The sequence below is a fragment of the Oryzias latipes genome, chromosome 20 (genome assembly GCF_053564925.1).
Source record: "Oryzias latipes strain Hd-rR chromosome 20, Olatipes_Hd-rR_3.1".
NCBI classification, from domain to species: Eukaryota; Metazoa; Chordata; class Actinopteri; order Beloniformes; family Adrianichthyidae; genus Oryzias; species Oryzias latipes.
The window spans coordinates 5,015,740-5,030,294 of NC_136256.1; the positions used below are offsets into that span (position 1 = coordinate 5,015,740).

The 14,555-nt window shown below is 40.8% G+C and overlaps 1 protein-coding gene and 1 long non-coding RNA gene across 2 annotated transcripts; one reads left to right on the top strand and one right to left on the bottom strand.

The window, feature by feature from the left end:
• Positions 1 to 870: 870 nt before the first annotated feature.
• nrn1a (neuritin 1a) lies at positions 871 to 12,801 on the bottom strand. Its single transcript, XM_011488681.4, has 3 exons — positions 12,530 to 12,801; positions 7,430 to 7,577; positions 871 to 3,766 (listed from the first exon to the last, which is right to left on the bottom strand). Exons 1-3 carry the CDS (start codon positions 12,582 to 12,584, stop codon positions 3,538 to 3,540), a joined length of 432 nt encoding a protein of 143 aa, XP_011486983.3. The 5' UTR covers positions 12,585 to 12,801; the 3' UTR covers positions 871 to 3,537.
• On the top strand, positions 4,946 to 10,921 carry LOC144988471 (uncharacterized). The gene is made up of 2 exons (XR_013652403.1): positions 4,946 to 8,242; positions 8,452 to 10,921. It is a non-coding gene; the product is annotated as an uncharacterized LOC144988471 (long non-coding RNA).
• Positions 12,802 to 14,555: the final 1,754 nt, after the last annotated feature.

Sequence of the window (14,555 nt, forward strand, 5' to 3'; positions counted from 1 at the left end):
TTTGGAGGCTGATGGAGGAGTGAAAGAAAGAAAGGGGTCAGACTATTAGAAGCCCTGAGATCCCGCAGGACTTTCTGCATCTCGCAGGCTTCCCTGCATGCATTTTTAATGAGCAGCTCGCCGTGAATCTCGCCAGCTCTTGTTTCCTCCTGCAGGCGATAATTGCTGCTCTGGGTTTTTCATTACTGCATCTTCCAGGAATTGTTCTGCTGCTGCAGCTGAGGCGATACGCTAAATGCAGTTAATCTAGACGAGCCTCTCACTAACACTTCTAACATTGGAAACCTGTTTTGTGTCTTCTGCTCAGACAAAGCTGATGGCTGTTTGGTAGCATCCTGGTATTAAAAATTAAGTACAAATCTTAGACTTTAAGAGATTGTAATGACCAGACTGGAGCAGATTTCCATAGAAACATGAAAGTCTGCTGTTTTTCTTTGGAAGTGATCCTTAATGTAGATACTGTACCTACATGTGTGCCCCCCCAAGAGCCTGCTGCAGGAAAACTGCAGCTCCAATCAAACTTCATTAAACCATGACAGGCTCAAACAGCCAGAATGAGCCCTCGTCGTCTCAAACAGACTTACCGCCGCCCCTTCTTCCTTTGTCTTCCCACTCAGTTATTCCTAATCATTTAAAGGGTTTTTGCTGCTAGAATAACTGTGATCCACCAACCAAAGAACCACATGGGGACATGCAGCCAAACGCTCCTCCACCTCCTCCTCCACCCCCGTCTCAGTCAATAAATGCAGCAGCTCTGGGACACCCCCTCATTAATAATAAATAAACTGCACACCCGACCCTGTCAGAGGCTGGACATGAAAAAAGACAAATGTGCTTTGTTTTTCCCCATTAAAAAAAGCAGAACACACATTCTGAAACATTAGTCATTTATTTGTTACTCTTCATCATTGTTTTATTTTTATCTTGAATACTTCATGATGCCTATAATCTTCAATCTGCTGTTAAAACTGGGATAAACTATCTGTAATAGAGCTTCTTTGTATCATTTCAAAATCCTTTCATATACATGTTTTCTTGTATAGACAATTCTTTAAATAGCTTCTTTTTATCTTTTTAAAACTCTTTTTGTTGAGCAACCATTCATTTAACAAACAATGAGACAAACCAACCAACCAAGCAACAAACAAACAAACAAACAAACAGGAGTACACGTCTTTTTGTCAGAAGGCAGTGGAAAACACTATCCAAGTCTCAGCAAAGAAATAATCAAACTCCTATTTCTGCAGTTAGGGACTCTGCTTTTGAACATATAGACCTAAACTAAATCATCTCTAAGGAATAATAGCATGAATCACTGGAATGATTGGAGAATGTGCTGGATGGCAACAGTCATATCACTCCTCAGCCACGGTTTTATTGTTCTTTTCTTCTTTTTGCTCCGCTACACTGGCCATATGTCTTGCCTGGATATTGCTGTCAGCATTAAAAAAGAATCTTTTTTTCCAGCAAAAGTTTAGTCTCAGTCATCTTGATCACATGGTTCAGCTGGCGCCGTGAAACAGAAAGATGGTAGAAGTCAACCACCCACAACTAACACCAACGTTTAATGTGCTGCTACTTTAACATCTAATATGTCGGACAAAAACCCAGATGTTCCAATGGATTTCAGGAAATGAGCACAACGTTTAAAAATGTTTTTGTTTGCTTGGAAGTTTTTGCAAAGAAAAACTAACCTTTTATAAACTTAAATGCATCATAAGACTAAATCCTTGTGTGTTTTTACTCATCAGTCACAGCGTGCCTCCCTTCAGTAGCTAGTAGCTGAAAAAAAGGCAACAGAAGTCACCTTTGTTTGCTGTGTGGATCTTTTGTACAATAATAAAATGCGACTGCGCCACAGATGACCTGTTTTTATTGTTTTGAGGGAAGGAAGATGCTATAATTCAAATGGTATATGGGTTTGAATGTTTTTCCTGTGTTAAAATACTCTATCAGAGTATTCCTGCAACTTTGCTGCAACATCAATGTAGTGTTAAACAAAAGCTATTGTCTTTGACTTTTAGGGTCAGAAGTTGCTCACAGGCTGCCTCAGCACAGTTAAGCTACAGGCCAAACTTTTGGCCCAACTTGACAAATCAGATAACAAGAAAAATGTCAATTTGATGAACTTCCTCCAATAATAATTTATCCTTAAATGTTTAAATAATTACAGCAAATAAAGCACCAATCCAAAGGTTTAACCAATATGGCCTACTGCTCACTTTGCAAGCCTTTGCAGACTTTTTACAGTTTAAGATAAAATAATTTAATATGTTTCATGAAATATCCTCTCATATGCATGTTCTTTTTTTTTTATAAAAAATTCTTTAAATCCAAATTGTTGGCTCACATAAACTACACAGGATCAACATGCTTGCCTTCTACAGAAGTAAATGTTTTCATGGAGGACATTGAATCATTTAGCTACGTCTGAATCACAACATTTCTAATGTTTGTTTTTTTTCTGCCACTCTAAACCGCTAGCTGATTGCTAGTAGCCTGAATCTGACCGTTGTTTCAGATTGCTGCCATTTTGTGCCCATTTCCTGAAATGCTTTGGGGCATTCTAAACTGATATCATGCAGATTAACATCATTTTAAACTATTATTTGAAACAAAAGCATGTTTGAATCTGGACTACTACCCTACCCGCCACAAAAAGTGGTCCAATCTGCCTAAAATTCTGGCAAATCAAGGTTTCTTCACTTGTTGTTGACTTTACAAAGTAGTTGCTAGCATGTTAGCAAGCTGGCTAGCTCAACAATCAAATGTAAAGCACTATAAATGTCAGATAATACTGAAATGACAGTTGACTGCGAGTCATGCACCAAAGGTCAGTGCTGTGATTATTGCAGCTTCGCCTCCTGCCTGTAGAAGCTGACCTGCGCAGGAGGGCGCTGGTTTCCTGATTCTGACTGCGGCCTGCTCGCGTTAGCGGCCAGAACAGACGCAAACGCCAAGTCTCCATCCCCCAAAACCACTGTCAGTTGAAGGACGGGGAAAGGAAGTTCACAGTTCAGAGATGGGTTTGATGCCTTGGCTGTTCTTATTCATTCTGTTTTGTTTTTGCATCAGGACCTCGGGCTGAATGAGAGGAAACTAATTTAAGGCCGAACACCGTGAGCCGTCACATTATGCCGTCTAGCCGGAGCATTTCACAGATCAATAATGCATGGCTGACTTTAATATTATGTAATTCAACCATTGTAAGTGGGCAAGAATCCATCAAAATTTCATGATTTGCTTCATTTTATCTCAGCTGCATCGTAAATATTTAATACGATCGATCTCTGGGATAGGTCGGCTGTGATTGGACGAGCAATCCAGACAGTCAAACGCCCCAAACGGCCAACCAGGTGACGGTATTGCAATGAAGAAGAAGAAATCCATTTTTGGGATGAATTCAGACTCAGTCCTTGAGGTTTTGTTTCTTTTTAGCATGAAGGAGTGAATGTCACTGTTTCTTTTTTTTTTTTGATTTTTTTTTTTTAATATCTTGATTCCACTTTGTCTTTCTGCATCTCCTCTCCGTTGCTGTTAAAATGCCAGCCAAGTCAGTATGGTGGGCAGTGTGGTTAGAACCAAGGCTACTCCTCTGGCGTCTGCAGATCTGGGGGCTCCGTTGCCGCCGCCACACAGTTCAAACAAACTCCCACGGAAATTCAGGCTTCGGGACTCCTTTTTCAGTTTGTCCCAGAGGTCCGTGGCTCCCTCATGGCAGTCCGCCAGCGCCGTCGTGGCACAGGAGTGGAAGTTATCCCAGTAACTGGCAAGAGAAAACACAGCAAGCATGAACTCAACATAAAGTGGGAGGCTGCTTTGGAAATTTGGCGAGAAAAGACGAATGGACGGCTCATCTCATCCATGCTCCATGTGAGGGCAGCGGGATTGGAAAAAAATGTCTTAAATATGAGTCAGTTTACAGTTTTCAATGTTAATGAATAATCATGGTGATCAATGTTCATCATTTTATGTGTAAAATGTGTAACCCTTGTGCTATCCTAGACACTTTACCATTGGGAGTTGGGTCATTTAGACCCACTAGACAGAGCTCTGAACCTTTTTTCTTCAATGATTTGTGATCTTCACTGGTGTCCATGGATTACATGAAATCTTTCCACCTTTATCCACCTTTGTCATGGTAGGGAGAACACCTCAATGTAAGGGTGGGGTCATCTAAGATAGCACAATACCAGAAGTGAGTCAGTATACTTGAAGTTTATGTAAGGGTCAATGGCCGACAAAGTGTGCATTATCAGAAACACACGTCGTGGAAGCCTGAACCGTCCGACGCGAAGCAGAGGACGGTTGCTTCTGTGAAGTGCGTCAATGCAAATGTACACTTCGAAGGCCATTAACCTGCTTATATCATGATCACTTACAAAAGAAAGAAATATTCAATCAGTTTGTAGTACTTTATTCTTGTTATTTGTTCGGTTTAGATAGCTTTTTTAACAAAAAGTGGACTATTTGTTAGTCTATGCCCCTTTGTCGGCTAAGCCGGCGCGTCGAGTGGCAAAGGAAAGCGACATATTTGCTGGTCGTCACGACGGGTTAAATACGCATCAGTCTAGAGAGAAAGTTCACCTCTAACCACTTGTTTTTGTCCAGATGATGAAGTTAATGTTGGTTTTATAGAAATCAGCGCTGTGATACAGAACATTTATGCTATGTAACCAGAACTTCTTCTTTAGGCGTGCATTGTCCTTTTTTAATGCACATCCAGCAGCCAATCAGGATCGAGTATTCACCCGGACCGTGGTTTAATGCTTATACTATATATAAACCTAAAATGTTCCAATTTAGTCTGAAGAAGTATTCAGTTAGTACACTACACATACATGGTCTATAGTACAGCATACTTATTAACAGAAACTTCAAGTATTCTACTTTTTTCTAAGAGTTTCTTTGATGAAACTCCCCTATTTTCAAACTCTTTAGTTTTTCTTGATGTTTTTGTGACTTTTTTCTCTTTCTACTCTCATTTCCTGTCTGCTTCTGTCTGCTTTTTCTTTTTCCATCTATTTGTTGGATCTCTTTGTCTTCTTGTAGCTCCTCTGTCAATCTTTTTTCCATTCTTTCAGTTGTAAAGATGACACCAGCCTTCTTCACACATACACGCGCACACACGCACACACACGTGTACAGCGTATCTAATCCAATCTTCCAATCTGCTCTTATTGATGTTGACCTCTTGAACCGAGTCATGTCGAGCTCCATCTCAAAGCAATTAACGTGTGTGTGTGTGTGTGTGTGTGTGTGTGTGAGTGTGTGTGTGTGCGTGTGTGTGCTTATGTGTTAACGCGTCTCCTGCAACGCCTCAACACCACTGTGATGGAGCTGTCACCGAATTAAAAATCATGTGGAGGAGTGGGGGGGGGCAGGGGGGCTCCCTGCTGCAGTGTGCCATCTGGTGCCCACCCGCTTTAGGTGGTGGGGTTTGGGTGGATTTTGGGGGGAGGGGGGTAGCACATATGCACACTCCGCCCCTCTGCAAACATGGAGTCTCCCTCCGGGTTTGTGCTTAAATCACTTTCTCTGAGCTGGGGGGCGGCTGCTGGTGGGCGGCTGGGGGGACGCTCTCAGATGGGACTCATAAATATAAATTCAGTCATTACGGCCCGGTTTAGTCTGAACCGAGCGCAGAGCTGAGCCCACTTTTAGCTTCTGTCTGTCCTGAAATATTCATTCCAGAGGACGGTGGCGTGTTTCCAGAGCCGGCGCCGCCTGCACCAAGGCTTCAGACACCAACCTCGGACTCTCATCTGCTCCTGTTTGCTTTACATACGTGTCTGTTGCTGTTTGTACGTTTGAGTTGAAGCTTTGTAACATTAAAGCTCCTTTGGCGTTTCCTGCGTAGTTTAAGCTGTTTTAACCAAACATTATGCAGAATGTCACCGATGCAACAGTAAAGTTTTCATGATGGATCATAAATCCCAAAAGTGTGTTGCAGCAGGACATGAGGCTGTGTGTGTTTTAGCCTCCAGTTTGTCTGTTTAGATTCATGTCGACAACCTTCAGCTCACAGAGGTGGTCTTTGGTTTTCTCCAGACTCACAGCATCCAAAGCTAAACTTCAAAACTTTGAAATCGGATTAGATGAAAACCGTTTTGTCCTAAAACTGGATTTTTTTTTGTAATTTCAAATATATTATTTAATTCATACGCTGTTTCTTTTAGGCTGTTTAAAGCACCCTTTGATGTCCCTTGAACAAATGGTTCATAGAAGTACAAACCCAATCCGGCCGTACGTACATGCGTTAGACCTTCTAACAGTTTGGAACTACAGTGTTCCCTCATTCATTGGAGGAGTTACATTCCAAAAATAGGTGAAATCCACAAAGTAGAATTATAAACGTTTTTAAAACTCCTCCCTCCACACTTTCTACACTTTACTCAGACATACATAATCATTTTCACGCGCTTCTCTCTGTTTAAACCCTCAAAGTTCAAACCTTCATAGAAAATCAGTCCAGTAAAACAAAGACCTGATTGCAATAACGCATTCTATACAGGAAATACGGCACAGAGGAGATTGATTGACACGGTCTACAGCCAATCAGGACACAGAATACAAAATAAAATAAACTCTTGCTAACTACACGTAATAAAAATCCAGGAAACAAGGAGACTAGGATACAACGAGGGAACGCCACAGTGGGAACTTCTTTCTTTTGATGCTAGCCTCCAGTGGTCGCTACAGGAACTGCAGCATTTGGTAGCTTCAGGTTTGAAAGGTGGAGAAACTGATCGGGAGACCATTTTTATAAATGTTCTTTTTTCATGTTGAATGTCAGATCAATGAAACCTAATCAGAGAATTAGAAATGTGGCCGTTCAATTTCCAGCTGTTAAAAAGACTTTCCAGATGTGTATCAACAGCTGTCATGTCTTTGCCTTTTTTCCCACTATTTGACCAAAAAGAAAACGTCTGTGAAGCTTAGAATGACGACGAGCTTCAATGAGAGCAGAAAAACCCTGCAGATCACATGACTGCGGGGTTTGGCCATGACTTTTTGTCTGTATGGTTTCTTCCTGTATGATCATATTTATTGTTTTTCTTGTCTACAGTCTTGGTTTAGATCCTTTTTGTAAACATGTCCGTGCAGCATCTTCATCTATTTCCTCCCACTCGAAACATTTGCTTTGAGATTTGTTGCTTTTGCATACGTTCAGAATCCCAGCAGAAGGACGAGGTTCTGGCGTCCACAGAAGGAAACTGGTTTATGTCACTTTATGGAGCATAACTTCAGACATCCAGAAATGTTATAAAAGGTTTCTCACTAACTAGTTTTTGCAGATTATCTGCAGCTGCAATCAATGCTTGACAGTTGATATGACCAGAGCTGCTTGTGTGTGCATGCGTGTGTGCATGCGTGTGTGCATGCGTGTGTGCATGCGTGTGTGCATGCGTGGGCTGGACGGTCCTACCTGCAGATCTTCTGAAGGTTCTCCCTGTCGTCCAGGTCCTGCGGATAGTTGGCCATGTTGTCTCCCAGCTGGATCAGACAGTCGGAGAAGCCTTTGAACACGGAGTCACATTGACCAGCGCTGACCAGCACTGTCTGCAACACGGACACTGCAGCGGGGAGGGGGGGGGCAAGAAACATGGTGAGGGGGCAGCATTAGGGAACTGAACACAGACAGACAGATACATTCAGTCAACCCGTCAGATTCTTCTCAGAGTCGTTTCATGATGTATCTGCGTTTGAAGCGATTTAGGCAGAATCGCTTCAAACGCAGAATTATTCCCAAAAGTTTGTGTGATGTATAGAACCTAACACAAGTACAGAAATGTGACACATTATGTCTCACAGTATCACGAGTGGAGTGGAGTTTGAGTTCACTCAGAAAAACACTGTATCGTCTGCAAACAGCATCTTCAGTCTGGAATGAAGCAGCAGCAGTTTAGAGAGGAGAGCAATATTTGTGAAGGAGAACTCAAAAACCATCTTCAAGGCCTCCTGTTACGACTGAGCTGTCAGTGTGACGGCAACAAAACAAACACAAATGTCTAAAAGGAGCATTTCCTGGTGTGAGCAGACTCTCATCGACTTTTACAACAATTTAAGCAGAGTGAAAAATGTATTTAATGTAAGGACAATCATAAGAATTCATTCATGAAGCCTAGAACGTTTTTACTACCCAGTGTTGCACAAATGTTATACATGTAGAACTTTGACTCAGAGCAGGTTTCCATCAGGTTCCACCTCCAGTCTCATCCAAAGACACAGGATGTTAAATGTTTAACCCTTGTGCTATCTTAGATGACCCCACCCTTACATTGACGTGTTCTCCCTACCATGACAAAGGTGGATAAAGGTGGAAAGATTTCATGTAATCCATGGACACCAGGGAAGATCACAAATCATTGAAGAAAATAGGTTCAGAGCACTGTCTAGTGGGTCTAGATGACCCAACTCCCAATGTTAAAGTGCCTAGGATAGCACAAGGGTTAAATGTTTTGCAACTGTTTGTCTGAGGCGGTTGAGCCCAAATGACAATCTGACTTTTCCCTCACTTTCTGTATGTTTGTGTAACAAGGGTCTGTTAATGTGGGCTTTCAAAACGTCACTGAGGGCCGGTCAAAGCTGGGACGGCAGATTTGGGCCTGGAGTCTGGGGCCAGTGCTGAGTCAGCTCACAGCAGCTTTCATTGCTTCTCAAATCAACATCCAGCGTCCAAAAACATTTTAAAAAAAAGCCTCCACCAGACACCACTAAAGCCAGATCTGACTCACTACTCAACGTTAAACAGACGTTTGCCATTTTTTGGGGGGTACAGTTCTAAAATCCAGTCCCCTGAACAACCAGTGAGCATTAATGGTCACTAGATTGGCAGGTATAGACCACAATGCATTGTGCTTAAACAATCTGTCTTAAAGAAAATGTATTCAATTATCAATTCTGAATATAATGTGGATAAACATAAATATTCTTCAGGAATTATTCCTATCTATACGGTTTTACTTTGGGGAATGGGTGACATCATATTTGGCTTTAAAAAACAAACAAACAGAAAAGTAGTGAGTGTGGTGTTGGATTTCAAATCCAGGGCAGCAGATCATCTTTCAGGGTTGAGGAGCAGTCAGTGAATTCAGACATAATCTACACTTCTGTTTAGAAAAAGAGCGAAGCCTTTAATTCTCTCTGTGAAGGAGCTACCGGCTTCCTCTGCTGGAAACCGCCAACGTCACCGTGTGGATGTGTGCGTTTTCAGTGAAAATCTTCTTTAGAGTCGGTGCGATTCCCTCGTCCGACAAACCCCTCCTCTCCTTTCATGAAGCCGTTTTTCTCTTTAGAAGTTCGGTTCATCTTGGAGAAGGATTTCTTTTCAGGCGTCCAGCTCAGAAAAGCAGGCTTAACACTGGTACCAGAACCAGCTTTGGGGTCAAGACCAGCCTGGTACCATGAACACGGCTCTCCCCCCTCATCCGCAGAAACAAATCCACCCTCCCACCCTGTCGCACGCGCTCTTTAACAGGACCCCCCCCCCCCCAGTGACCTCTGCTCAGAACACGTTCGTGGTTCATTAGATGAAAGATGGGTGTGATTGATTGGTTTGGATAACAACATGGCCGCTGTCCGGTTTCCTCGCTCAGACTAACCGGCCGTGACGTGTAGGACAGGTTGGGGGCGGGTCCTAAAGAATACTGTAGCATTTCTGCATATCCAGATATTCCTCTATTTATAGAAAGAAAGCTGCAATCAGTTTTCTTCACATTTCAGGATTTTTGTCTAACCACTTCAAAGTAAAAGCCCTGAAAAAAGTTTGCATTAATTGCAGCTTTTGTGCTAAATGAACAAACAATCTTAATAAACTGTTTGCAAAAACTAGACAGAATTCTTGGCTGGATCTGCCTGGGGGTCAGCAGGTGGCGCTGTGCTTTCATTCCGCCATATTAAACAAACCTGCGGAAAAACTGCACCTGGAAAAAGAATTTTAGTTTTAAAATGTCAGTCTTTTTTCTGAAAAATAATAAAACTGTTTAAATTTGGGGACAATTACTGAACAATACAGTTATTAAAAATAAAACCTTCACTTTTGATGGATGAGTATAAAACAGGATGTGAGAAATTACGGTTGCCAGGTTTGACAGCAGAGTGGACTAAAAACCCCTGATTATGCAGCCATTTCCATATTCTTTCCACACATAACATAAAAGAATATTACGAAATAAAAATGTAGAGCAGATTTTTACTGTTCTGCTAAAATCTGGATTTACATCAGACATTAGGGTGAGGACTTCTGTCAAAAGACTTTTTAAAAAGAAATAAAATTGTTGCTCTGTGTTTAAAAACAAAATAAAAGCTCTGAGATTAAAAGCATCATAACTGTAACCAAATAACAAATAAAATAAACAGAACATCTGGGATTTTTCACATCTGATGGTCACACAACAACTACTGCAAGACATTTTGATTTTCCTGTTCATCACACCTCTTAAAATGGCTTTTCTTATATTTAATCGGATTTTCATTTGGATCAGTAAGAGGTTCCGTTTTTTTAATTTGTGGCCTCATGATCTGATAAAATCAGATCTTATAAAATGAAAGAAAATCCAAACCTTCAAGCAGAAGTTTGTCCGTCCAAATATAAGAAAAAATCATCAAAGCTTCATTTATTCTTAACTAAAATTGTCCAATAAAAAGCAGCAGAAATTCAGTGGCGGAAATCCATGTGTTTCATTAAAAAAAGATTTCCGACTGAATCTGATTTTATAATAAAAAGAAGAATAAAAAACATGAAATTATAAAAAAGTTGAATTTTTTTAATTGAATATTTTTAAAAGAAGTATCTTTAAATTGTCAGAAAATCTATTTACAAATGTAGAATTTGTTTTTGTTTTCATGAGCTCGTTTGGACTGAATGGCTGAAGGAGTGAGGCTCCTCCTCCTCTTCCTCCTCCTTCACTGTACAATGAAGGCATTACATCACTTTACAAACCGGCCGCACGCGCGCCGCGTGAAAAATCCCTCCCTTCATATCTGAATGCTTTAAATGCTTTAAATAAAAGCAGGAAACAAAAACACTATTTTCTGAAGCATTTCCACTTCTTCTATTTAAATATACATTTATCTTTGCACAATAAAACGTATGTTGTTGTTTTATTTGTATTACTTGAAGCTTCGTTTTTGTAAATGTTCTCATTTTTACATTTTATTCCACTGCAGGTGAATTTTTTAACTGTGCTTATTTTTTGAAGCTACTGTCTGTCATTTTCTTCGTTTTTCCTCTTTTCATTCACTTTTTCTTTGGGGTTTTTTCGTGCACTCATTCACCCACGCGCACGCGCATGATGATGCGTGTAGAGAGGATGCCAAATCCGTGTGCGGGACTCCGCGCGGGCACACCCACCTGCCACGCGCGAGGCCCTATCCCCTGCATGAAAAATCTACACGCGCCCGCGAACCTAAAGGCACATTTATTTATTTCATTTATTTTGTTCGGAAGGTAAAGCGGCTGCGTGCGAACACGCAGCCAATCAACGTGCGGGAAATGCAAACTTTCATCTGCACAGAAAAAACGAATCAGGTGAGACGCGTGCACAGGCGTTTGAAGCGTGCGCGAGCCGAAAGCCACAGCGCCGGCGCCTCCGTGACCTTTTCTTTACACTTTCAAAGAAATAAAAAACCAAAGCAGAGGCCCTCACGCGCGCACAGGCACGCGCACAAAGCCTCGTTATGCAACGAAGCCGCAGAAAAGAACAAATGAAGGAAGAGCAGGCTCCAGCAATTAGCCGCATCCCGGGAGAATTTTCCTGATGAATGCAGCATGGGACTTCGACACAACGGCGCACGCAGCTTAAGCGCGCGTACACATTTTAGTAAAAGAAGGTCTAATGAAAGAAAGAAAGATACCATGTCCTGCACGCGCGATAATATTGCACCCGTCCCTCAATCGCCAATTGTCTGGAAAACAAAAGAAAGGTGTGATGTAGAATTTTGTTCTTTTGGAAGATTTTCGTTTCGTTTTCAATACGAGGCGGCGCGTGCGGCATTCTGCTACTGCGCCGCGCGCACTGCGGCGAAAGCTCCGCGCGCGCTTACAAGCACGAGATTTAATTTAAATGAACTCTGCGGCCTTTATTATTAAAACACAAATCTGATTGATTATTTTCTTTGCTAAAAAATCAGAGACATTGTTCTGATTCTGGTTTATATTATTTTTAAACTTTAAAACTCACAGTTTTAATGTAGAATCATTTGAATCTGCAGTTTTTTTCCTGTTTGGGACAATGAGGGGGTGGGGGTATTCCCCTCGTTAACGCGCACACACGCGCACCCTCAGTATGAAGCGGAGTTCTGTTCTTACAAGCTGCTGCTGCTTTAAACCCCAAACTACTAAAAATATTCCCGTAAATTAAAAACATATATAAATAGTTTAAAATACTTCCGGCCGCCGAGCAATAAACGAAAAAATACTAAATGCAACGAAAGATAACGAATATTTGATTTAAAAAAAAGATCTATGCTCAAATTTGGAATAAAAATGTATCCTGCTGTGCACGCGCCCGAATCCGTGACTTACCTATGTGAAAAGCCAAGAAGAGCGCGAGGCATCTGAAGGAGCAGCTTCCTCCCATCCTCCGCTCACGCGCGCACGGACCCACAGAGTTGGACAGCCGCAAAGCGCGTGCCGCGCGCACACGCACGCGCAAACTGCTACATCCAACACGAGACAGTTGTCCGCGTGCCTCCGGCTTCTCCTCTTCCTCCTTCACTCCTTTGGTTTGTTTCTTCGCGCCGTTCCTCTTGCTGACCGCCGCGCGCGCTGAGCTCTCAGAGCCTCTTTGGCGCGCGGACGGAAAAAGGAGTGAGGGAAAGAGAGAGAAAGGGAGAGGGAGAAGGCCCCTCCCACCATCCGTCATCAATATTTTCAAATTTGATCTTCAGATTTAAAAATGTCAAAAAGATGAAAAAGAATCTTATTTATTTTGTAAAATCAACTATACTGATGTATATTATTCTGTGACTCTATAGTTTAAAATATGAATTTGGATACTTTTCTGCAGTATATATATATATATATATATATATATATATATATATATATATATATATATATATATATATATATATATATATATATATATATATATTTATTTTATTTTATTTTTTTTGCTATTGCTATTGTTATTTTTAAAATGTACCAAGAAAATTCAAGATTATCATTTTTTTCAGGATTCAAGAAAAAAGTCATTCCAACCCTCACGCCATTTTTTGCTGATTTGATGTTTTTAACCATAAATATACAGATTAGAGGAGCATTTATTTTTGGTCAGAATTTGTGTGAATGGCTCATGACCATTTTCCTGTGTCTCTTTTTAATTTTTTTATTGCAAACACAATTAATATGTTTTTAAACAATTTCACGAAATAAAGATGCTTAGTGTTAATGGTTTTGAAAAGAGTTTACATTAAAAATGGAGAATAAAGGCCTACAGAGAGATTTTCTGGGACTGAAAATGACCATATTTGGGTAAGAGATAGATCAGATTAAAACATTGGGATTCATGTTTATATTATCTACAGTAGTCTGTTTTTTAAATGACAAAAATGATTAAAACCCCTAAAAATGACCGTGAAAGTCTTTCTGGTTAAAGCTTTCCAACCTGCTTCTCCTGGCAGCTGTTGGTATTGCAGTGTGAGGTTCTGCTGTGGTTTCAGCCTGCAGTGTGTTTATCATAAACGCAGATGGATGATTTAAAGGGCTCTAAGAAAGACAAATGTTGCAGACTTTAAGCTATTATTTTCACTATTGAACAATTACATTCAAAACTGTGTTGGAGAAAAAGGTTTGTTCCTGTTTGACCTTTTTGAATTTGTAACTGCTAGACAATAAATGTTGCTTTTGAAAAATAAGAAGTGCTATCCAAATAGAATATTAATAAAATGCATTAATAAATTATCTTCAGACTTAAAAATTAAATCAAACAACTCTATGAAAACGTTATGAGCGTGTGTGAGGATGAGAGCTGCTATGATGTCATCATAAAAACTTCAAGCTGCTGCTGTGGGAAATATGTTTAACCAAAAAAAAATTTTATATTTAAAAAAAATAAGAATAAATAGGAAAGAAAAAAACGATTATTTTGAAGAAAAAAAGATGCCAACTTCCGGTTACCTGGCGATTATTTTCTATTTTGCCCAAACGAAGAAGCTAAAAACTGTTGCTGTTAATCGAGTCCTGCAGACTTTTGGTTCATTTCATTCTAGTTTCTATTGCATTCAGTTGTTTTGTTGATTTTCTCCTCCTCGCTGTTTGTTTGTCATTTGCGTTAACTTAACTTCTTCTAAACTCCATTCCTCCTCCTCTGTTGTTGCAGACTGAGGCTTCGGCTGCAGCCCGCGTGCCTGCGTGTTTTTGGGATCAGAGAGGAGCTCGTGCGCACTCTCACGCTGACGTCAGCTGAACGTGGAACAAAGAATCTGCTGCATTTTTCACGCAGCTTTTCCCTGATGATGCAGCGCTGCAGCAGAGCGCGCACACGCACGTGCACATGCTCGCAAATCCCAGAACAGTTTCTATTGACTCCCCAGAGTGAAAGTCTTCA

What these genes read in the sequence shown, in the direction of transcription:
- nrn1a (XM_011488681.4), bottom strand. Translation starts at nt 12,584, where the DNA reads ATGGGAGGAAGCTGCTCCTTCAGATGCCTCGCGCTCTTCTTGGCTTTT. An exon ending in CTTCTTGGCTTTTCACATAG is followed by an intron (nt 7,578 to 12,529) that starts GTAAGTCACGGA and finishes TCCCCGCTGCAG; the next exon opens with TGTCCGTGTTGCAGACAGTG. An exon ending in AACCTTCAGAAGATCTGCAG is followed by an intron (nt 3,767 to 7,429) that starts GTAGGACCGTCC and finishes TTCTCTTGCCAG; the next exon opens with TTACTGGGATAACTTCCACT.